The sequence below is a fragment of the Scyliorhinus torazame genome, chromosome 5 (assembly GCF_047496885.1).
Source record: "Scyliorhinus torazame isolate Kashiwa2021f chromosome 5, sScyTor2.1, whole genome shotgun sequence".
Classification (NCBI taxonomy): Eukaryota; Metazoa; Chordata; class Chondrichthyes; order Carcharhiniformes; family Scyliorhinidae; genus Scyliorhinus; species Scyliorhinus torazame.
Window position 1 is genome coordinate 117,760,813 of NC_092711.1, and position 25,474 is coordinate 117,786,286.

At 46.5% G+C, this 25,474-nt stretch overlaps 1 protein-coding gene across 1 annotated transcript; it reads left to right on the top strand.

Annotated features, from left to right (window-relative positions):
* Positions 1 to 3,278: 3,278 nt before the first annotated feature.
* Positions 3,279 to 24,463, top strand: LOC140417888 (uncharacterized). Its single transcript, XM_072501320.1, has 4 exons — positions 3,279 to 3,337; positions 8,594 to 8,646; positions 10,362 to 11,458; positions 22,428 to 24,463. The coding sequence occupies exons 1-4, from the start codon at positions 3,279 to 3,281 to the stop codon at positions 23,013 to 23,015; spliced, it is 1,797 nt and encodes a 598-aa protein (XP_072357421.1). The 3' UTR covers positions 23,016 to 24,463.
* The last annotated feature ends 1,011 nt before the right edge of the window (positions 24,464 to 25,474 follow it).

The window sequence follows — 25,474 nt, forward strand, 5'->3', positions numbered from 1 at the left end:
CCATTGTTACATTAGCCAAGCTAGCTTAAAACCAGTTTATTGCTGGTAAAGATTAGCAGAATATCACATTCCATAACATGCAGACATGAAACAATTAAAAGCTAATGTTGCACATTGAAGATGGACGGCTTGCTGTCAAATCAAATGTGTTTGAGCCTAACCCAAACTAATTAGCATTATATTGGGGTGTGATTAGACGACTTAAGACAGATATCAAAGTGAATAACTGAAAAGTTTCCCCCCGCCATTTTAGTCTGTCGGGTAATTTGTCTGTCTGTTAGTCTGTTTGTCAGTCTGTCTGTCTGTTAGTCTGTCTGTCTGTCAGTCTGTCTGTGTCTGTGAGGGTGTGTTCTGAAGTATTGTGTAGGGGAGTTTTTGGAGAATGTTTTTGAGTTCTTGGAATACTGTGAGCATTTCTGGGCACCACACCTTAGGAAGGATATATTAGGGTTGAAGGTAGTGCAACATAGGTTTACAATAATGATACCTGGACTACAGGGTTTAAGCTACAGGAGATATTACACAAATTAGGCATATTTTTCATGAATTTAGAAAGTTAAGGGGTGATCTAATCGAAGTATTAAAGAACAAAGAAAAGTACAGCACAGGAACAGGCCCTTCGGCCCTCCAAGCCCATGCCGACTATGCTGCCTGTCTAAGCTAAAATCTTCTACACTTCCTGGGTCCATATCCCTCTATTCCCATCCTATTCATGTATTTGTCAAAATGCCCCTTGAATGTTACTGTCATCCCTGCTTCCACCACCTCCTCCGGCAGCGAGTTCCAGGCACCCACTACCCTCCGTGTAAAAAATTGCCTCGTATATCTCCTCTAAATCTTGCCCCTTGCACCTTAAACCTATGCCCCCTAGTAATCGACCCCTATACTCTGGGGAAAAACCTCTGACTATCCACTCTGTCTATGCCCCTCATAATTTTGTAGACCTCTATCAGGTCGCCCCTCAACCTCCATCGTTCCAGTGAGAACAAACTGAGTTTATTCAACCGCTCCTCATAGCTGATGCCCTCCAATCCAGGCAACATCCTGGTAAATCTCTTCTGCACCCACTTAAAGCCTCCACATCCTTCTGGTAGTGCGGCGACCAGAATTGAACACTATGTTCCAAGTGTGGCCTAACTAAGGTTCTATACAGCTGCAACATGATTTGCCAACTTTTATACTCAATGCCCTGGCCAATGAAGGCAAGCATGCCATATGCCTTCTTGACTACCTTCTCCACCTGTGTTGCCCCTTTCAGTGACCTGTGGACCTGTACACCTATATCTCTCTGACTTTCAATACTCTTGAGGGTTCTACCATTCACTGTATATTCCCTACCTTCATTAGACCTTCCAATTGCATTACCTCACATTTGTCTGGATTAAACTCCATCTACCATCTCTCCGCCCAAGTCTCCAAACGATCTAAATCCTGCTGTATTCTCTGACAGTCCTCATCGCTATCGGCAATTCCACCAACCTTTGTGTCATCTGCAAACTTACTAATCAGACAAGTTACATTTTCCTCCAAATCATTTATATATACCACGAACAGCAAAGGTCCCAGCACTGATCCCTGCGGGACACCACTAGTCACAGCCCTCCAATTAGAAAAGCACTCTTCCATTGTTACTCTCTGCCTTCTATGACCTAGCCAGTTCTGTATCCACCTTGCCTGCTCACCCCTGATCCCATGTGACTTCACCTTTACTACCAGTCTATCATGAGGGACCTTGTCAAAGGCCTTACTGAAGTCCATATAGACAACATCCACTGCCCTACCTGCATAAATCATCTTTGTGACCTCTTCAAAAAACTCTATCAAGTTAATGAGACACGACTTCCCCTTCACAAAACCATGCTGCCTCTCACTAATACATCCATTTGCTTCCAAATGGGAGTAGATCCTGTCTCGAAGAATTCTCTCCAGTAATTTCCCTACCACTGCCGCAAGGCTCACCAGCCTGTAGTTCCCTGGATTATCCATGCTACCGTTCTTAAACAAAGGAACAACATTCGCTATTCTCCAGTCCGCCGGGTCATCACCTGAAGTCAGTGACGATCCAAAGATTTTTGTCAAGGCCTCAGCAATTTCCTCTCCAGCCTACTTCAAATTTCTGGGGTAGATCCCATCAGGCCCTGGGGACTTATCTCCCTTAATATTTTTCAAGACGCCCAACACCTCGTCTTTTTGGATCTCTATGTGACCCAGGCTATCTACACACCCTTCTCCAGACTCAACATCCACCAATTCCTTCTCTTTGGTGAATACTGATGCAAAGTATTTAAGATATTAACATGGAAAGACAGTAGCTAAAAATAAACTAACTTTACTGCTCGGCAATTCGTAAACTAGGGGGCATAGTCTAGAAATTCGGGCTAGACAGTTCAGGAGCGGTGTTTGCAAACATCTCTTCACTGAAAGGTTCATGGTAGCACAGTGGGTAGTACTGTTGCTTCACAGCTCCAGGGTCCCCGGTTCATTTCCTGGGCTTGGGTCACTGTCTGTGTGGAACTCTCTCCCACAAACAGCAGTTGAAGCCAGAACAGTTGTTAATTTTAAATCTGAGATAGATGGATTTTTGTTAAGCAAAGGTATTCAGGGGTATGGACAAAAGGCATATGGAATTAGGCCACAGAACCATGATCTCATTAAATGGTGGGACAGGCTTGAAGGGCTGAATGGCCTCCTCCTATTCTGATGACCTTTCAAAGATTTAGAACAGACATGATGGGCCAAATAGTTTCCATCTGTACTGTATCATTCCACAAAACAGTGAATATTCAGTATCATAGAGAGAGGAATCACTGACTGCGATTGAACCCAGCCAGAGTCAGCACCATCAGTGGAGGAGAGAGAGAGGGAAACGCAAAGAAGTCTTAAAACCTCTGCTTGGACCCAGATGAGAACTTTCAGAAATCCTAGAATTTAGATCGTAGAATTTACAGTTCAGATGGAGACCATTCATCCCTAGGGAGTCTGCACCGGCCGTTGGAAAGAGCACCCGACTTCAGCTCACGCCTCCACACTATCCCCGTAATACCACGTAACCTTTTCGACACTAAAGGGAAACTTAACACCATATGGAACATAGCAGATCACCAATTCACAATTTGTGATATTTTTAAATTAATTTCTTTCAATTGGTAACAAAGTTATTTGTATTAAATGTTTGAGCTATCAATGGTGCGGCTATTACCCAACATTCCTCGCGGCTGTAAATGTGCCCCAGTCACTCAACAGGAGCCAGTGCGCAGGCGCATTGCTGTACTTGGGACATGCGCAGTGTCACTTTTCTGGGAGCCCTGCGAATGCGGGAGTGGTTTATTTGGACGGTGTGAGTAGGTGGGGCAGAGGGAGGATTGGAACCGGGCTGCGGGGCTGGGGAGGGAGCGGAGGTTTCATAAATACCGGGTGCAGGTCCCAGGGCCGGAATAAGATCCTGCAGGTCGCGCGCTTGCAGCTGTGGGGCTTTTATCAGGGATCAGGCCCAGTTCCGCGGCCGCCATCTTGGTTTAGCGGGGAGCAGAGCGCATGCGCGGCCATCTTGCTAACAATGGAATCAGAATCCCGGCAGTGCAGAAGGAGCCATTCGGCCCATCGAGTCTGCACCCACCCGTGGAAAGAACAACTTGCCCACGCCCCACCCTATACCCATAACTCCACTTAATCATTTGGACGCTAAGGGGACATTTAGCGTGGCCAATCCACTTAAACTGCACATCTTTGGACTGGCAGAGCTTCAGGGTTCCAGTGACCAGGAGAGAAAATGTTTGTCTCATTTGGGAAAGGTACAGGTTAAAGGGCGCCATCTTTAGAGGAGGGAGGTTCTGGAAGCCGTGTGTGTGGCAATCCGAATAACAAGAATTAGATAGTCAGAGACTTTTTCCCCAGGGTAGAGGGGTCAATTACTAGAGGGCATAGGTTTAAGTTGCGAGGGGCAAGGTTTAGAGGAGAGGTACGAGGTAAGTTTTTTTTACACCGACGGTAGTTGGTGCCTAGAACTGGCTGCCGGAGGAGGTGGTGGAAGCCGGGACGATAGTGGCGTTTAACGGGCATCTTGACAAATACATGAATTAGGAGCAGAAAGAGGCCATTCGGACAATCAAGGCTGCTCTGCCATTCAGTAAACTCATGGCTCACCTGAACCTCGCCAATGAGTATTTGTGTAACCTGCCCAACTTTTCCTCACTGTAGGCAGCACGGTAGCACAATGGTTATCACTGGCTTCACAGCGCCAGGGTCCCAGGTTCGATTCCCGGCTTGGGGCAAAGTCTGTGTGGAGTCTGCACGCTCTCACCGTGTCTGTGTGGGTTTCCTCCGGGTGCTTCAGTTTCCTCCCACAAGTCCTGAAAGGCCTGCTTGTTAGGTGAATTGGACATTCTGAATTCTCCCTCCGTGTACCCGAACATGCACCGGAGTGTGACGATCTGATTGAGGTCTACAAAATTATGTGGGGCATAGACAGAGTGGATAGTCAGAGACTTTTTCCCCAGGGTAGAGGGGTCAATTACTAGAGGGCATAGGTTTAAGTTGCGAGGGGCAAGGTTTAGAGGAGAGGTACGAGGTAAGTTTTTTTTACACCGACGGTAGTTGGTGCCTAGAACTGGCTGCCGGAGGAGGTGGTGGAAGCCGGGACGATAGTGGCGTTTAACGGGCATCTTGACAAATACATGAATATGATGGCAATAGAGGAATATGGACCCCGGAAGTGTACAAGATTTTAGTTTAGACGGGCAGCATTGTCGGCACAGGCTTGAAGGGCTGAAGAGCCTGTTCCTGTGCTGTACTTTTCTTTGTTCTTTGACTGGGGGCTTCATTGCAGTGTTAATGTAAGCCTACTTGTGACAATAAAGATTTATTATTATAAAACAAATCCCTTCATGCGAGGATTCAAATCTTGCCCGACCTGCTTCCTAAGCAGGTCGCATTTTACGTAATCCAATGCCAGGAAACAGGAGAAGGGAATGTCATGAATTTATATACTGGATTGACTGATGGATTTTGGGAAATTATTTTGCAGGGAGTTAGAAGGGAAGGATTTACACACAATCTGAAGTCAAGAAAAAATGTTTATCTCTTAATTTCTAACCACAAATGACACATGAATGTCACCACACGTGATGTCTCGGATCGTGTTTTCCGGGTCCTTAGGGGGGAGGGGGAGCAGCCCCAAGTCGTGGTCCACATTGGCACCAACGACATAGGTAGGAAAGGGGACAAGGATGTCAGGCAGGCTTTCAGGGAGCTAGGATGGAAGCTCAGAACTAGAACAAACAGAGTTGTTATCTCTGGGTTGTTGCCCGTGCCACGTGATAGTGAGATGAGGAATAGGGAGAGAGAGCATTTAAACACGTGGCTACAGGGATGGTGCAGGCGGGAGGGTTTCAGATTTTTGGATAACTGGGGCTCTTTCTGGGGAAGGTGGGACCTCTACAGACAGGATGGTCTACATCTGAACCTGAGGGGCACAAATATCCTGGGGGGGAGATTTGTTAGTGCTCTTTGGGGGGGTTTAAACTAATGCAGCAGGGGCATGGGAACCTGGATTGTAGTTTTAGGGTAAGGGAGAATGAGAGTATAGAGGTCAGGAGCACAGATTTGACGTCGCAGGAGGGGGCCAGCGTTCAGGTAGGTGGTTTGAAGTGTGTCTACTTCAATGCCAGGAGTATACGAAACAAGGTAGGGGAACTGGCAGCGTGGGTTGGTACCTGGGACTTCGATGTTGTGGCCATTTCGGAGACATGGATAGAGCAGGGACAGGAATGGATGTTGCAGGTTCCGGGGTTTAGGTGTTTTAGTAAGCTCAGAGAAGGAGGCAAAAGAGGGGGAGGTGTGGCGCTGCTAGTCAAGAGCAGTATTACGGTGGCGGAGAGGATGCTAGATGGGGACTCTTCTTCCGAGGTAGTATTGGCTGAAGTTAGAAACAGGAAAGGAGAGGTCACCCTGTTGGGAGTTTTTTATAGGCCTCCTAATAGTTCTAGGGATGTAGAGGAAAGGATGGCGAAGATGATTCTGGATATGAGCGAAAGTAACAGGGTAGTTATTATGGGAGACTTTAACTTTCCAAATATTGACTGGAAAAGATATAGTTCGAGTACAATAGATGGGTCGTTTTTTGTACAGTGTGTGCAGGAGGGTTTCCTGAAACAATATGTTGACAGGCCAACAAGAGGCGAGGCCACGTTGGATTTGGTTTTGGGTAATGAACCAGGCCAGGTGTTGGATTTGGAGGTAGGAGAGCACTTTGGGGACAGTGACCACAATTCGGTGACGTTTACGTTAATGATGGAAAGGGATAAGTATACACCGCAGGGCAAGAGTTATAGCTGGGGGAAGGGCAATTATGATGCCATTAGACGTGACTTGGGGGGGATAAGGTGGAGAAGTAGGCTGCAAGTGTTGGGCACACTGGATAAGTGGGGCTTGTTCAAGGATCAGCTACTGCGTGTTCTTGATAAGTATGTACCGGTCAGACAGGGAGGAAGGCGTCGAGCGAGGGAACCGTGGTTTACCAGGGAAGTGGAATCTCTTGTTAAGAGGAAGAAGGAGGCCTATGTGAAGATGAAGTGTGAAGTTTCGGTTGGGGCGATGGATAGTTACAAGGTAGCGAGGAAGGATCTAAAGAGAGAGCTAAGACGAGCAAGGAGGGGACATGAGAAGTATTTGGCAGGAAGGATCAAGGAAAACCCAAAAGCTTTCTATAGGTATGTCAGGAATAAGCGAATGACTAGGGAAAGAGTAGGACCAGTCAAGGACAGGGATGGGAAATTGTGTGTGGAGTCTGAAGAGATAGGCGAGATACTAAATGAATATTTTTCGTCAGTATTCACTCAGGAAAAAGATAATGTTGTGGAGGAGAATGCTGAGTCCCAGGCTAATAGAATAGATGGCATTGAGGTACGTAGGGAAGAGGTGTTGGCAATTCTGGACAGGCTGAAAATAGATAAGTCCCCGGGACCTGATGGGATTTATCCTAGGATTCTATGGGAGGCCAGGGAAGAGATTGCTGGACCTTTGGCTTTGATTTTTATGTCATCATTGGCTACAGGAATAGTGCCAGAGGACTGGAGGACAGCAAATGTGGTCCCTTTGTTCAAAAAGGGGAGCAGAGACAACCCCGGCAACTATAGACCGGTGAGCCTCACGTCTGTAGTGGGTAAAGTCTTGGAGGGGATTATAAGGGACAATATTTATAATCATCTAGATAGGAATGATATGATCAGGGATAGTCAGCATGGCTTTGTGAAGGGTAGGTCATGCCTCACAAACCTTATTGAGTTCTTTGAGAAGGTGACTGAACAGGTAGACGAGGGTAGAGCAGTTGATGTGGTGTATATGGATTTCAGCAAAGCGTTTGATAAGGTTCCCCACGGTAGGCTATTGCAAAAAATAAGGAGGCTGGGGATTGAGGGTGATTTAGAGATGTGGATCAGAAATTGGCTAGCTGAAAGAAGACAGAGGGTGGTGGTTGATGGGAAATGTTCAGAATGGAGTACAGTCACAAGTGGAGTACCACAAGGATCTGTTCTGGGGCCGTTGCTGTTTGTCATTTTTATCAATGACCTAGAGGAAGGCACAGAAGGGTGGGTGAGTAAATTTGCAGATGATACTAAAGTCGGTGGTGTTGTCGATAGTGTGGAAGGATGTAGCAGGTTACAGAGGGATATAGATAAGCTGCAGAGCTGGGCTGAGAGGTGGCAAATGGAGTTTAATGTAGAGAAGTGTGAGGTGATTCACTTTGGAAGGAATAACAGGAATGCGGAATATTTGGCTAATGGTAAAGTTCTTGAAAGTGTGGCTGAGCAGAGGGATCTAGGTGTCCATGTACATAGATCCCTGAAAGTTGCCACCCAGGTTGATAGGGTTGTGAAGAAGGCCTATGGAGTGTTGGCCTTTATTGGTAGAGGGATTGAGTTCCGGAGTCGAGAGGTCATGTTGCAGCTGTACAGAACTCTGGTCCGGCCGCATTTGGAGTATTGCGTACAGTTCTGGTCACCGCATTATAGGAAGGACGTGGAGGCTTTGGAGCGGGTGCAGAGGAGATTTACCAGGATGTTGCCTGGTATGGAGGGAAAATCTTATGAGGAAAGGCTGACGGACTTGAGGTTGTTTTCGTTGGAGAGAAGAAGGCTAAGAGGAGACTTAATAGAGGCATACAAAATGATCAGGGGGTTGGATAGGGTGGACAGTGAGAGCCTTCTCCCGCGGATGGATATGGCTGGCACGAGGGGACATAACTTTAAACTGAGGGGTAATAGATATAGGACAGAGGTCAGAGGTAGGTTCTTTACGCAAAGAGTAGTGAGGCCGTGGAATGCCCTACCTGCTACAGTAGTGAACTCGCCAACATTGAGGGCATTTAAAAGTTTATTGGATAAACATCTGGATGATAATGGCATAGTGTAGGTTAGATGGCTTTTGTTTCGGTGCAACATGGTGGGCCGAAGGGCCTGTACTGCGCTGTATTGTTAAAAAAAAAAATTTAAAAAAAAAAGAAAAAAAAAAAAAGAATCTTGTAATCTGTTTTTACAGTTAGGAGCTTTGAAGACTGCAATTTTCTCTGATTCCAGTGCTTCTGATATCTTTCCAGCTGCAGGCTCCAGCAGGAGGTTTTAAATTTGAAAACAGTGAATTGTTCCAGAGGTGAGTATTATTGCGCATTCATCTAGTTTAGCACAGTGGGCTAAATAGCTGGCTTACAATGAAGAACAATGCCAGCAGCGCGGGTTCAATTTCCGTACCAGCCTCCACGAACAGGCGCCGGATTTTGGCGACTAGGGGCTCTTCACAGTAACTTCATTGAAGCCTACTTGTGACAATAAGCGATTATTATATTAAAATTATTATATTATTATTTATAATTTAGAGTTTTCAGTGTTGTGCTTAGTTGTCTGTGCTCTGGTTCCAGGGCTCTACGGAAGGTTTGGCTCCTTAATTGTGGATCTGAATGTTCGCCCGCTGATGTTTCACATCTTCCCTCCCTGAACACCAGTCTGCCATTGTTTAACTTCTTCTGTCTCTAACAGTGGGTTTGCTTTAACCATGTTTGGTATTTTACTGCAGTGTGGGTCGATATTGCTTGTTAATGTTGGTCTCTGGCCTCCAGCAGAGCTCCTTTTCCCACAGAGTCATTGAATTATTACGGTACAGGTGAAGGCCATTCATCCCATCATGTCCATGCTCTTTGCAAGAACTAATCAGCCCCTCCCGCTCCCCTGCTCTTTCCTCATATCCCTGCAGCGTGTTTTCTTTCCAGGGTATTGTCCAATTCCCTTTGTTTTGCTGTTTCAATTTGGCTGGAGTGGAGACGGAGGAGAAGCTTCTGGGTTTAACCCTGAGGACTTAATACCCCAGTTTGGAGCAATGATTTCAGATTTGAAATTGTCAAGGGAGGTATGTTCCAAGGGAGATTGGGTTGCTAAACTGACATTTAGGCCAATCTCCAGTTATCTGTGGAGAAGATGATGTTTTGCTTTTTTCAACGACTGCAGTCCGTGTTGTGAAAGGACTCGAACAATGTTGTTAGATAAGGAGTTATAGGATTTACACCCAGCCATGATGCAGCAATGCCAAAAATGCCCAATTCAGTGTCAATGATTTGTATTTATATACGTTTAACAGATGAACATTTTCAAAGACATTTCACAGAAATGGCAGAAAGCATCATTTGACACTGAGCCACATGACGGGATATTAGAGCAGGTAACCGAAAGCTTGGTCAAAGAAGATTTTCATGATTTTCAATGAGGTTACGAAATGGAGAGATTTAAGGAGGAAATTCCTGAGGCCGAGGGAACTGAAACAACAGCCAGCAGTGCTGGTGTGATTGAAATGTGGAACGCTCATGATGCTGCAATGAGATGAGCACAGATTTCTCGCAGAGTTGTGTGACTGGAGGAGATTTCAGAGAGCGGGATGGTCACGCCCAGAGATACATGGTCGGAAGCTCAGTTTGGGCTCAAAGGTGGCAACCATGTTGTGAAGTTGGTTCAGCTTCAGATAGTTACTGGAGAGAGGGATGGAGTCCGTGGTTTAGAGAGTGGAATTGGTATCAGGATCACTCTCTATTATGTGTATCTTGATGTATGAATCTCTATCTATATATCACTCTCTATCTCTCTTCACCCCTAGTGTCCAAACTCTCGTACAGTCCCTGACCGGGTGGCAGGTTCCCTTCTCTGAAGGACATTACTGAACCAGTTGGGTTTTTACAACAATCCAGCAGTTTTCATGGTCACCTTTTCCCAGTGCCGGCCCCACAAATGACCAGATTCATTCAGCTCAATTTCACAACATGCCTTTGTGTTTTTGTGGGTTCTCGCTCACTCCCTTTTTTATGTTTTAAATCAATTTCACAGGCTGTTACAAGGGGAGAGTTTGCAGTCAGAAAACGGAAACCAAACATCACATCAGGATCAGACGAAGTCGCCTATTTTATCATAACCTGAATATGATCAGATTTTATACATGGAAGAAAAAAGCACCGTTCACAGTGAAGAGAAACCGTACACGTGTTCTGTGTGTGGGCGAGGCTTCAACCAGTCATCAAGCCTCTCAAGACACAAACGCAGTCACAACAGGGAGAAGTTGTGGAAATGGGGACTGTGGGAAAGGATTCACTCATTCATCCGCGCTACAGAATCACCAGCAAGTTCACACAGGGGAAAGACCGTTCACCTGCTCCGAGTGTGGGAAGGGATTCGCTCGGTCAGCCACCTTGCTGAATCATCGGCGAGTTCACACTGGGGAGAGGTCGTTCACCTGCTCTGAATGTGGGAAGGGATTCACTCGGTCATCCCACTTGCTGACACACCGGCGGGTTCACACTGGAGAGAGACCATTCACCTGTTCAGAGTGTGGGAAGGGATTCATTCAATTATCCAACCTCTTGGCTCACCGGCAGGTTCACAGTGGAGAGAGACCATTCACCTGCTCCGAGTGCGGGAAGGGATTCACTCAGTCCGGCAGCCTGCATTTACACAAACTCACTCACACTGGGGAGAGACCTTTCACCTGTTCAGAGTGTGGGAAGGGATTCATTCGATCATCCGACTTGCGAATACACCAGCGAGTGCACACTGGGGAGAGACCTTTTAAATGTCCAGACTGTGGGAAGTGCTGTAAAAGTTCTGGACAATTGATGTCCCATCAACGTGTTCACACTGAGAGACCGTTCAGGTGCTCTCAATGCGGCACTGGGTTCAGACGAACAACAAACCTGACTGTACATCAACGAGTTCACACTGGAGAGAGACCATTCACCTGCTCCGTGTGTGGGAAGGGATTCACTGATTTATCCACCCTTCTAAAACACAAGCGCTTGCACACTGGAGAGAGGCCGTTCACCTGCCCTGAGTGTGGGAAGGGATTCACTCAGTCATCCAATCTGCTGAGACACCAGCGGGTTCACAAAATTCTACCGCGATTTGATTTTGCTGTTGACCAGATCCAGGACTGAACCATGTTCACTGGGATCTGTTTTTGTTCTTCTTCCTCTCTTCACCCCTCTCATGTCAGTCACACATTCCTCTCCCAATCGCTCTGTATTTCTGTCTGTGTACACCGTATCTTTCCATCTGATCTTCGACATTTCTCTTCTTCCTCCTGACAGTCCCATGTCCATCCTTTTCCTCACAACATTTCCTCCCTCTCTCTCCACTGCAGATATCCAGACCATTTCAATCCCTTCTCGGCTACAGTCTTCAATGTTTCCACAATCTATCCCCCCCCCCCCCCCCCCCCCCCCCCCGCCGATTTACTGGTTCCTGATCTTGTCCTTTCTTGTCACTTCACACATCCATCTCAGCATCTGAATCTCATTCTTATCCAGTTGTTGTTCCTCTCTTCTTGATATTATCCAAGTTCTTACACTATACAACAAGGCCAGTCTCACAGTTGTCTTATTGATTCTCCCTTTTCAATTCCAATGATAATTTTCTGTCACAAAACATTCCATCGCACTTCTTCCAACCAATCTGATTCCAATCTGATTCTTCATTCCCATACTTCCATCACTGACTCCAGATGCTTGAAGCTACTCACATTCTCCAAATCCCCACCCATAATTTTTACACCTTCACTCTGATCCCCTTCCCTAATCTCAATGACAGCCCATAAATTGGGTCTTTGGTTCACTGATGACTCTGAGGGGGATGCACATTGGCACAGTGGTTAGCACTGCTGCCTCACAGCACCAGGACCTGGTTCAATTCCGGTCTTGGATAAATGTGTGTGCATAGTTTGCACGTTCTCCCTGTTTCCGCCGGGTGCACTGGTTCCCTCCAACAGTCAAACCATGTGCAGTTAAGGTGGAGTGGCCATGATTGGTGTGTGGGGTTACGGGGATAGGGTGGGTGAGTGGACCTCAGTAGTTTGCTCTTTCAGAGGGTCCTTGCAGACTCGATGGGCTGAATGGCCTCCTTTTGCACAGTACGAAGTCTGACAACACCAGGTTAAAGTTGAATTCACCTGAGGAAGGAGCAGCGCTCTGAAAGCTAGTGACATCGAAACAAACCTGTTGGACTTTAACCTGGTGTTGTAAGGCTTCGTACTGTGCTCATCCCAGTCCAACGCCGGCATCTCCACATCATGGCTACCATCGACTCCTTTTGCACCATAGTGGTTCTGTGGATCCTAAATCTGTCATCCTTATCTGGTCTGTACAGACTTGAAACGTTAACCATTTCTCTCCACAGATGCTGCCAAACCTGCTGGTTTTCTGTTTTTATTTCAGATTTCCAGAATCCGCAGTATTTTGCTTTTATTAAATACACTTGTTTTGTTACATTGACCTTCCCGATATTTCTCTGTCATTTGTCTCAAGACGTATCTTTGGGATCTGTTTCTGTTGATGTTAATAAACTCGATCCCAATCATATGTGTTCATATTCTGGATAAAAGTGAAATAAATCAGCTTTGTGTTGAATAGCCAGTGTCAATCGTTTTAATATATCTAATACAAGTTAGTTCCTTTTGAAGAGCTCTCCCTCTCCCCTGTCTCCTCCGTCCTCACCAGTAACAAGGGGTGTGAGGAGCTGATGGAGCTTCTTTGTCACTGAGATTGAGACAATCTGCTGCTTCCCTCCCATCCACTGGCCCAGCAGTTCAAAATTGCTCTGAAGATCTGCTCAACCCTAAACTGCCGTCTTTCTTTAATTTCTCTCCATCTCCCCTTCAGAGCTCATCGTGTCTCTGAGACCCACCGTCCATTCTGTTCACTCTTCCCCACTCAACTGCCAATCGCCCAGAGAGTTCTGGCGGAGCGCAACTTTATGGAGAATGGAAGGTGGGGATCAGTCAGCAGGGCATTGGAATAGCTGAACCTGGGAGTAACAAAGAGACGATAATTTCAGCAGTAAATGGGCTGATGCAGGATGGAGCTAATTGTCTTACAGAGGTGAAAAGAGGTCATCTTAGTGATGCAGAGGATATGGAGTCAGTAGGTCAGCCCAAAGTTAAAGAAGAAATTAAGGTTGCAATTGGTTTGGTTCAGACTGCGGGCAGGAAGGAGGATGGTGACAGTGAGGTGAACAAATTTTTTTGAAGGAGGGGGGGGTGGGGGAGTTCATGAGTCTGAGTATTAATCCACCTCCTGGACCACACTGTACAGAACACAGAATTAATCCACCTCTGCATCACCACATAAGAACTAAGAGCAAGAATAGGCAATTCAGCCCCTCGAGCTGACTATGCCATTCAATATGATCATGGCTGATCTCCTCTCGGACTCAACTCCACTCTCCTGCCCATTCTCCACAACCCTCCAAACCCAGATTTAAAAAATCTGTCCATCTCTTTAAATTTACTCAAAGTCCCGGATCCACTGCACTCCTGGTTAGTGAATTTCACAGAGAGAAATAATATCTCCTCATCTCTGTTTTTAATCTGCTACCCCTTACCCTCAAACTATGACCTCTAGTTCTAGATTGCCCCACAATACCCTCAAACTATGACCTCTAGTTCTAGATTGCCCCACAAGAGTCTACTTTGTCAATATCTTTTATCATCTTATATACCTCAATTAGATCTCCTCTCATTCTTCTAAACTGGAGAGAGTACAGGCCGAAACTGCTCAATCTCTGTTCATAAGACAAACTCCTCATCTCGGGAATCTAGTGAACCTCCTCTGAACTTCCTCTAATGCAACTACATCCCTCCTCAGACAAGGGGACCAAAACTGCACACAGTACCCCAAGTGTGGTCTCACCAATGCCTTGTAGAGTTGCAGCAACACTTCCCTACTTTTATACTCTAAACCTTTAGCTATATGTAGTCCATTTGCCTTCCTGATTACCTGTGGTACCTGCATACTAGTATCCTGAGATTAGGATTAGATCACAGAAACATTCAATCCAATCTCAGTGTGTTGACAAAATTCCTGTTCACTAATCAAGCTTTCAATGACAATGTTACAATCCATAATTTTCCACGTGGACAGAATGTGCCCCATCAATGACCACAGGAGCCCAGTGCCATTCCTTAGCACCAGGTTGTACTCTTGAGCATGTTCAGTACAAGTAGTGGATGTGGAACATGCTGACCAGGAGCTGGGAGGAGATTGCATTTAATTAAGTAAAAAGGAAAATTGTCATTGCCCCACATGACCATGGGCTGATCTCCCCTTTGAGCTCAGTAAGAAGTCTTACAACGCCAGGTTAAAGTCCAACAGGTTTGTTTCGGATCACCAGCTTTCGGAAGGAGCAGTGCTCTGAAAGCTAGTGCTTCGAAACAAACCTGTTGGACTTTAACCTGGTGTTGTCAGACTTCTTACTCAGCTCACCCCAGTCCAACGCCAGCATCTCCACATCATGGCTCCCCTTTGAGGGGAGAGCTGACTGGTGAAGATTTAACCTGAGGATCACCACACCTCAGGCAAGGAGCAAGGTAATAATAATCTTTATTATTGTCACAAGTAGGCTTACATTAACACTGTAATGAGGTTACTGTGAAAATCCCCGAGTCGCCACGCTCTGGCGCCTGTTTGGGTACACAGAGGGAGAATTCAGAATGTCCAATTCACCAAACAAGCATGTTTTCCAGGAGGTTGAGCAGGCCTTCATGAATAACCTCAGCCGATACAGGAATTGAACTGTGCTGTTGGCCTTGCTCTGCATCATGAACCAGCTATCCAGCAAACTGAGCTAAACAGAGAATATTGAGTCGAGAAATGGACCATTTGGTTTCACTAATCTGGACGTGTTTATAGTTCTTGAAATTCTTTCAAATCCATCAGCCTGCCTTTCTATTCTCTTATCTCTCATGTAATCATCTAATTTCCTTTTGAAAACATTTAAATTATTTCATCTAAACCATTTCGTGTGGTATTGAATTGCACATTCTAACCGCACTTGAGTAAAGACATTTTTCCTTCTTTCCCTCTTGGATTTATTACTTGCTAATTTTATATATGGCCCTAATTTTTGATTTTTCCCCAAGTGGAAATATTGGCTTCACATAGAATCATAGAATTTACAGTGCAGAAGGAGGCCATTCGGCCCATCGAGTCTGCACCGGCCCTTGGAAAAAGTACCCTACCTAAGCCCACACCTCCTCCGTATCCCTTAACCCAGTAATTCAACCTAACATTTTTTGGTCACTAAGGGCAATTTAGCACAAGACAGGGTGGAAGTGAGGGCTTAAGTGGATCGGTGCAGACTGGATGGGCGGAATTGCCTCCTTCTGCACTCTGTTCTATGTTCAGACTTCCCGCGCCGCGGAAAGTCCCATATCAATGAGTGTAGGAGGCCAGTGTGCAGGTGCAGTGTGGGTGTGCTGTGAGCATGCTCAGTGTCAGCCATAGTGAGAGTGAAGAGGATTGGATGGTTTAGGAAGCGGGAGGAGATTGTGGGCACAGGGTAGGAATGGAAACCACCGCTTAGGAGCAGGCCTGAGGCCTCGAAGAAGAGGCCGCTGGCCCCGTGTTTACCCCGCCTGGCCGCCCGCAGTGACAGGCCCGGGGGGAGCGTGCTCACTGGCCGCCATCTTGCGAGTGGGAGTCAGGGTGGCGGTGCTTCCTCCCCGGTGACAGGCCCTGGTTACCCAGGCAACCAGATGCCGCCATCCTGGAAAAGGAAGGTGGGGCCTGTTCAGGGGGTGGGGCAGTTGGGCGGCCATTTTGGTGAGGGAGAGGGTTGGGCTTGTGCAGGGAAAAAGAATCTGCCATTCGGCCCCTCGAGCTTGCTGCACCATTCAGTAAGACCATGGCTGATCTGATTGTGGCCACAACACCACATTCCCAGCTACCTCAATAACATTTCACCCCCTTGCTCATCAAGAATCTATTCACCTCTTCCTTAAATATATTCAATATCACTGTCTCTGGGAAGAGAGTTCCAGAAATCCATGACCTTCTGAGACAAAAACATTCTCCTCATCTTCATTCCAAATGGGAGGCCCCTTATTTTTAAACCATGTCCTTTAGTTCTGGTCCCTGCCTCAGGGGAAACATCCTTCAACACCCACCCTGTCAAGTCCTATCAGGACCTAATATGTTTTGTCAGTTCACCTCTCGAACTTCAAACTCTGGTGGCTTCAGGCCCAGCCTGTCCCAGTTTTCTTTTTTAAAATATATTTTATTCAAAATTTTGTGGCCAAACATAACAGTACATAGTTTTTCTTTTGAACAACAACAAAGCAATATAAATAACCGTGGCCAATTTTAAACAAATAAATAAATAATATATAAACAAAAACAAAAACAAAACTGAGTGGCAACTGCCTTGTCAAAAATAGTTACTCTCCAAAGATACAATATAACAATCCAATATACATTACCTATAACAAGTGTCTATACAATGACATCCCTGAGAGTCCGTCCGGTTCCTCCCCGCCCCCCCCCCCCCCCCACCCCCCTCCCCCTTGGGTTGCTGCTGTTGTCTTCTTCTTTTCCATTCCCTCTATCTTTCTGTGAGGTAGTCGACGAACGGTTGCCACCGCCTGGTGAACCCTTGAGCCGAACCCCTTAATACGAACTTGATCCGTTCTAACTTTATAAACCCTGCCATGTCGTTTATCCAGGTCTCCACACCTGGGGGTTTGGCTTCCTTCCACATTAACAATATCCTGCGCCGGGCTACTAGGGACGCAAAGGCCAAAACATCAGCCTCTCTCGCCTCCTGCACTCCCGGCTCTTCTGCAACCCCAAATATTGCCAACCCCCAGCTTGGTTCGACCCGGACCCCCACCACCTTTGAAAGCACCTTTGCCACCCCCACCCAGAACCCCTGTAGTGCCGGGCATGACCAGAACATGTGGGTGTGATTGGCTGGGCTTCTCGAGCATCTCCCACACCTATCCTCTACCCCACTGTCCCAGTTTTCTAACGCATTTCTATCTTTTCTTCAATCTGGAGGCCAAATCTATAGACATTACAGTAGATCTGGTTTCATCAGCAGTTGCAAGAAGCAGCCCAATTTTAAATTCCCTTCAAAGTCATAGAATACCTACAGTGGAGAAGGAGGCCATTCGGCCATCGAGTCTGTACCGACCCTCTGGAACAGCAGCATACTTAGGCCCACTGCCCCTCCCCCTAACCTGCTATGGGCCAATTTAGTTTGGCCAATCCACCTAACCTGCACATCTTTGGACTGTGGGAGGAAACCTGTGGCGCGACACGGTGACACAGTGGTTAGCACTGTTGCTTCACAGCACCAGGGACCCGTGTTCGATTCCTGGTTTGGGTCACTGTCTGTGGAGAGTCTGCACGTTCTCCCCGCGTCGGTGTGGGTTTGCTCCGGGTACTCTGGTTTCCTCCCACAAGTCCCGAAAGACGTGCTTTTTCGGTGAATTGGACACTCTGAATTCTCCCTCTCTGACCCGAACAGGTGCTGGAGCGTGGCGACTAGGGGCTTTTCACAGTAACTTCATTGCAGCGTTAATATAAGTCTCCATGTGACACTAATAAAGATCATTATTATTATAAAATTTATTATTAAAACCCGAGCACCTGGAGGAAACCCATGCAGACACAGTGAGAAAGTGCAAACTCCACACAGACAGTCACCCCAGGCTGGAATCGAATCGGGTTCCTGGCGCTATGAGGGAGCAGTGCTAGCCACTGTGCCGCCACATTGCAAACAACAAAAACATTCAATTTGCCTTCCTGATCACTTCCTATATCTGCAAAGTAACTTTGTGATTCTTGTGTCAGGATACCCAGATCTTTCTGTACCTCACATTGCTGCAATCTCTCTCAATTTAAATAATAAGCTGCTTTTCTATTCCTATTGTCTCAGTGGAGAAGTTCACATCTCACATTATACTGGGTCACCGGGCTGATTCCTGTGATGAAGGTGTTCTGTTAGAGGGATGGCTGGGCCTGTATTCATTGGAGTTTAGAAGAATGAGAGGTGATCTTATTAAAAATATAAGATTCGGAGGTATTGACAGATGAAGAGAGGATGTTTCCCCTCATGGGGGATTCAAGAGGGAGTGGGCAGATTGTCAGATTAAATGGTCCCCCATTGATGATGAGAAATGTCTTCCCTCAGAGGGTGGTTAGTCTTTGCAATTCTCTTCCCCAGAGAGCAGTGGAGTCTGCATCACAAAATATATTCAAGGCTCAGTTAAGAGTTTTGATCGGAAAGGGAGTTGAGGATTATGGGTGACACGCAGGATAGTGGAGTTAACGGAACAATCAGATGAACCATGACCTTATTGAATGGAAGAGCAGGCTTGATGGGCCGAATGGGCTGCTCCTATTTTCTGTGTTATGGTCTCTGTGTCGAGGTCAGGAAGCGATGTGTATTGATCAACATGAATTAGCACATTGAGGAGAATTGGGAGGTATAGATAAGTGAGAATGGAGAGAGAGTGTGGGAGACAGAGCTTTTGGGGAATGAGAGATAAAGAATATTCCAGTAAACCTAGAATTGTCTGTTCTGAATTTAGAACATAGAACGATACAGCGCAGTACAGGCCCTTCGGCCCACAATGTTGCACCGACATGGGAAGTCAAAAAACAAAAGCCATCTAACCTACACTATGCCATTATCATCCATATGCTTATCCAATAAACTTTTAAATGCCCTCAATGTTGGCGAGTTCACTACTGTTGCAGGTAGGGCATTCCACGGCCTCACCACTCTTTGCGTAAAGAACCTACCTCTGACCTCTGTCCTATATCTATTACCCCTCAGTTTAAGGCTATGTCCCCTCATGCTAGCCATTTCCATCCGCGGGAGAAGGCTCTCACTGTCCACCCTATCTAACCCCCTGATCATTTTGTATGCCTCTATTAAGTCTCCTCTTAACCTTCTTCTCTCTAACGAAAACAACCTCAAGTCCATCAGCCTTTCCTCATCAGATTTTCCCTCCATACCAGGCAACATCCTGGTAAATCTCCTCTGCACCCGCTCCAAAGCTTCCACGTCCTTCCTATAATGCGGTGACCAGAACTGTACGCAATACTCCAAATGCGGCCGTACTAGAGTTTCGTACAGCTGCAACATGACCTCATGACTCCGGAACTCAATCCCTCTACCAATAAAGGCCAACACTCCATAGGCCTTCTTCACAACCCTATCAACCTGGGTGGCAACTTTCAGGGATCTATGTACATGGACACCTAGATCCCTCTGCTCATTCACACTTCCAAGAACTTTACCAATAGCCAAATATTCCGCATTCCTGTTATTCCTTCCAAAGTGAATCACCTCACACTTCTCTACATTAAACTCCATTTGCCACCTCTCAGCCCAGCTCTGCAGCTTATCTATGTCCCTCTGTAACCTGCTACATCCTTCCGCACTGTCGACAACACCACCAACTTTAGTGTCGTCTGCAAATTTACTCATCCACCCTTCTGCGCCCTCCTCTAGGTCATTGATAAAAATGACAAACAGCAACGGCCCCAGAACAGATCCTTGTGGTACGCCACTTGTAACTGAACTCCATTCTGAACATTTCCCATCAACCACCACCCTCTGTCTTCTTTCAGCTATCCAATTTCTGATCCACATCTCTAAATCACCCTCAATCCCCAGCCTCCGTATTTTCTGCAATAGCCTACCGTGGGGAACCTTATCAAACGGTTGAAATCCATATACACCACATCAACTGCTCTACCCTCGTCTACCTGTTCAGTCACCTTCTCAAAGAACTCGATAAGGTTTGTGAGGCATGACCTACCCTTCACAAAGCCATGCTGACTATCCCTAATCATATTATTCCTATCTAGATGATTATAAATCTTGTCACTTACAATCCCCCCCAAGACTTTACCCACTACAGACGTGAGGCTCACCGGTCTATAGTTGCCGGGGTTGTCTCTACTCCGCTTCTTGAACAAAGGGACCACATTTGCTATCCTCCAGTCCTCTGGCACTATTCCTGTAGCCAATGATGACATAAAAATCAAAGCCAAAGGCCCAGCAATCTCTTCCCTGGCTTCCCAGAGAATCCTAGGATAAATTCCATCAGGCCCCGGGGACTTATATATTTTCAGCCTGCCCAGAATTGCCAACACCTCTTCCCTACGTACCTCAATGCCATCTATTCTAATAGCCTGGGTCTCAGCATTCTCCTCCACAACATTATCTTTTTCCTGAGTGAATACTGACGAAAAATATTCGTTTAGTATCTCGCCTATCTTTTCAGACTCCACACACAACTTCCCATCCCTGTCCTTGACTGGCCCTACTCTTACCCTAGTCATTCTTTTATTCCTGACATACCTATAGAAAGCTTTTGGGTTTTCCTTGATCCTACCTGCCAAATACTTCTCATGTCCCCTCCTTGCTCGTCTTAGCTCTCTCTTTAGATCCTTCCTCGCTACCTTGTAACTATCAAGCGCCCCAACTGAAACTTCACTCCTCATCTTCACATAGGCCTCCTTCTTCCTCTTAACAAGAGATTCCACTTCTTTGGTAAACCACGGTTCCCACGCTCGACGCCTTCCTCCCTGCCTGACCGGTACGTACTTATCAAGAACACGCAGTAGCTGTTCCTTAAACCAGCTCCACATATCCAGTGTGCCCAACAGTTGCAGCCTACTTCTCCAACCTATCCCCCCCCCCAAGTCATGTCTAATGGCATCATAATTCCGCTTCCCCCAGCTATAACTCTTGCCCTGCGGTGTATACTTATCCCTTTCCATCACGAACGTAAACGTCACCGAATTGTGGTCACTGTCCCCAAAGTGCTCACCTACCTCCAAATCTAACACTTGGCCTGGTTCATTACCCAAAACCAAATCCAATGTGGCCTCTCCTCTTGTTGGCCTGTCAACATATTGTGTCAGGAAACCCTCCTGCACACATTGTACAAAAAACGACCCATCTAATGTACTCGAACTATATATTTTCCAGTCAATATTTGGAAAGTCAAAGTCTCCCATAATAACTACCGTTACTTTCGCTCTTATCCAGGATCATCTTCGCCATCCTTTCCTCTACATCCCTAGAACTATTTGGAGGCCTATAGAAAACTCCCTACAGGGTGACCTCTCCTTTCCTGTTTCTAACCGCAGCCCATACTACCTCGGAAGAAGAGTCCCCATCTAGCATCCTCTCCGCCACCGTAATACTGTTTTTGACTAGCACGCCACACCTCCCCCTCTTTTGCCTCCTTCTCTGAGCTTACTAAAGCACCTAAACCCCGGAACCTACAACAACCATTCCTGTCCCTGCTCTATCCATGTCTCCGAAATGGCCACAACATCGAAGTCCCAGGTACCAACCCATGCTGCCAGTTCCCCTACCTTATTTCGTATACTCCTGGCATTGAAGTAGACACACTTCAAACCATCTACCTGAACACTGTTTCTGTATTTACAGTGATGTCATTTGTAAACTCCTTTTACAGAATATTAGAAGGGGATGATTTGGAGCCAGAAATATCGGAACAAACGTCACAGCAAGATCTGACACTCGATTCATTTGGAAGTGAGAACCATCGGCCATTTTAACATCAGTGTGACTGGAAAAGCACCGAGACCCACACAACACACACCCGTGTGAGAGTGTTCCAGTGAACTGACTGTGGAAACATCAGTGCGAGTGGAAAAGCACCGAGACCCACACAACACACACCCGTGTGAGAGTGTTCCAGTGAACTGACCGTGGAAACATCAGTGCGAGTGGAAAAACACCGAGACCCACACAACACACACCCGAGTGAGAGTGTTCCAGTGAACTGACTGTGGAAAGAGCTTTAACCAGTTACACAGGCTGAAAAATATAACACCATTCACAAAGGGGAGAAACCGTACACGTGCTCTGTGTGTGGACGAGGCTTCAACTGATTGTCCAACCTGGAGAGACACAAGGACACCGGCACCATGGAGAAACCGTGGAAATGTGGGGACTGTGGGAAGAGATTCAGAACCCTGTCTGAGCTGGAAACACATCGAAACAGTCACACAGGAGAGAGGCCGTTCATCTGCTCCAAGTGTGGGAATGGATTTGCTCAGTCAGCCACCCTGCTGACACACCAGCAGAGAGAGGCTGTTCATCTGTTCTCAATGTGGGAAGGGATTCACTAATTCATCCACTCTGCTGAGACACCAGCGAGTTCACACTGGGGAGAGACCATTCATTTGCTGTGACTGTGGGAAGGGATTTAAAGATTCCTCCACCTTGCTGACACACCGGCGAGTTCACACTGGGGAGAAACCGTTCATCTGCTCAGAATGTGAGAAGGGATTCAGTGATTTCTCTGTCCTGCTCACACACCGGCGGATTCACAGCGGAGAGAGACCGTTCAGCTGCTGTGTGTGTGGGAAGAGATTCACTCAGTCTTCGAATCTGCAGAAACACCAGCGAGTTCACTCTGGACTGAAGCCTTTCACCTGCTCAGAGTGTGGGAAGCGATTCCGTGATTCATCCCACCTGCTGGCACACCAGAGAGTTCACACTGGGGAGAGGCCGTTCGCCTGCTCCATGTGTGAGAAGAGATTCACTCAATCTTCGAATTCTCTGAAGCACCAGCGAGTTCACTCTGGGCAGAAGCCGTTCAGCTGCTCCGAGTGTGAGAGGGGATTCAGTGATTCCTCCCACCAGCGAGTTCACAAGTGATCACAGGGGCTGAATTCTGCTTCTTTTGCTGTTGTTAATAATAATCTTTACTAGTGTCACAAGTAGGCTTACGTTAACACTTCAATGAAATTACTGTGAAAAGCCCCTAGTCGCCACACCCCGGCACCTGTTTGGGTACACACGGAGAATTCAGGATGTCCAATTCACCTAACAAGCATGTCTTTCGGGACTTGTGGGAGGAAACCGGAAGAAACCCACGTAGACACGGGGAGAACGTGGAAACTCTCCAGACAGTGACCCAAGCTGGTAATCGAATCCGGGTCCCTGGCGCTGTGAAGCAACGTGCTAACCACTGTGCTGCCGTGCCGCCCATCACATCAATCACATCCAGGACTGAACTAGGTTCACTCTGACAGTTGGTGAAGTGGACAAGGGTCTATTTCTGCTGGACTGGCCGGTCTTACAACTTTACTTCCAGTAGCTGATGTTCTTTCAGCCTGGGAGTGCACGTTTCCACTAAAACGATCTGCAAAAGCAGAAGTAGTAAATTAATTTTAACCTGGATAGTAAATGTTGTTTTTCCAACCACTAGAGGCGTCTTGTCTTACATCCTCATTCCGAGTGTTGGCAATCTGATCAATCTTTCTCCACTGATTTCTCCACTACTCTCACTGCCTGTCCCATCGAGAGGTCAGTCCACATTCTGATATCCACCCAGGACATTTTGGGCCTTCCTTGTACACGGTTTCCTGGTGACTGGAGGCCGGTGTCCAGTGGCGCACCACAGGAATCTGTGATGGGTTTGTCATGGATATAAATGACGTAGGTGACTATGTGGTGGGGGGTTTAGGATCAGTACGTTTGGATGACACAAAGATTAGCCGGGTGGTTACTAGTGAGGTTGAGTGTGTTGGGTTATAGGAAGATATAGATGGGATGGTAAAAATTGGCAGATGGAATTTAACCTGGTAAAGTGTGGAATACACATTGGAAGGAGTAATATGACAAGGAAGTATTCAGTGAATGGCCTGACACTGGGATGTTCCGAGAAACAAAGAGACTTTGACGTGTTTCTTTAGAGATCACTGAAGGCTGAAGGGCAGGTTAATAGGTTGGTGATAATGGGACACTTGCTTTTACCAGTCGAGGCGTAGATTACAAAAGCAGAGAGGTCATGTTGGAGTTGTATAGAACTTTGGTGAGGCCACAACTGGAGTACTGTGTGCAATTCTGGTCGCCATATTATAGGAAGAATGTGATTGCACTGGAGGTGCAGAGGTGATTCACCAGGATGTTGCCTGCGATGGAACATTTAAGTTAGGAAGAGAGGTTGGATAGGCTTGGGTCGTTTTCGCTGGAGCAGAGACGATTGAGAGGCAACTTCATCAAGTGCACAAGATTATGAGGGGCATGGACAGAGTGGATAGGGAATAGCTGTTCCCCTCAGTTGAAGGGTCAGTTACGAGAGGTCACAAGTTCAAGGCGAGGGGCAGGAGGTTCAGGGTGGATTTGAGGAAAAGCTTTTTTGCCCAGAGGGTGGTGACGGTCTGGAATGCACTGCCTGGGAGGGTGGGAGAGGCGGGTTGTGGCACATCCTTTAAAAAGTACCCTGTAAATTAAAATGGGAAACTGTGTCATTTGAACCATGGAAGTCTAGAAAAACTTGAGATTTTAAAAAGTAAGGGATAAGTCCCACAAAGGGATAATAGCAGCAGCTTGTTTGAAATACAGATAGCTTCACAGGCATTAAAGAACACACCTAGGGACAACTCATCCTGTTTTTCAAGTTAAAAAGCCATTTGACCAATTTAAATTCTTAAGTTATATAAAAGGGAACAGTATTTCACACTTCCTTAGAAGTGCATTATTTTACTGAACAGTTAACAGGATCTTAGTTTAAATTGGGGGATAAATGTTAGGCATGAAACCTTGTTGTCGCCAGTTAAAAATGAAACAACTGCTTTCCAGATAAAGAAACACACAAGGTGGAATGTTTATACCATAATTTTCACATTTTTGACGTTAAAACCTTTTTAGCAAATAACCAAGCCGGATAAGGTTAGAGTTACAGGGGGCGACCTGCCGCTGACACCAGCTGACCCTTAAAAGTGCAGAGGCGAACTGCTTCGATCAACACGAGTTCTTACCCAGTATTGAGACTGAAAAAACATCACTAGAGACAGATATCAGACAAGCTGCTGACGAAGCAACAAACAAATTTAGTACCTGCCAAACAAATGCATTACACTTCCAGTGGCAGCCATGGAGGAGGAGGTCGCACATTTGATAGCTCCCGCCTGTAACGGACTTTTGGACCTTTTCCCCCTGTTTTTCTTTTGATTTTATGGGATAAATCAGTGAAGAGTGAGACAGTAAGGAGAAATCCTCCTCCGGTGTGTGGAGAATTGACCAGAAGTGGCCACGTGAGACGACAAAGTCCTATAAGGGAGACGCAAGAAGAGCTGGTAACACGGGACAGCATGGCGGAGAGCAAGGGC

What these genes read in the sequence shown, in the direction of transcription:
- LOC140417888 (XM_072501320.1), top strand. Translation starts at nt 3,279, where the DNA reads ATGCGCAGTGTCACTTTTCTGGGAGCCCTGCGAATGCGGGAGTGGTTT. An exon ending in AACAGTGAATTGTTCCAGAG is followed by an intron (nt 8,647 to 10,361) that starts GTGAGTATTATT and finishes TCAATTTCACAG; the next exon opens with GCTGTTACAAGGGGAGAGTT. An exon ending in CTGTTGACCAGATCCAGGAC is followed by an intron (nt 11,459 to 22,427) that starts TGAACCATGTTC and finishes CCACCCTGCTGA; the next exon opens with CACACCAGCAGAGAGAGGCT.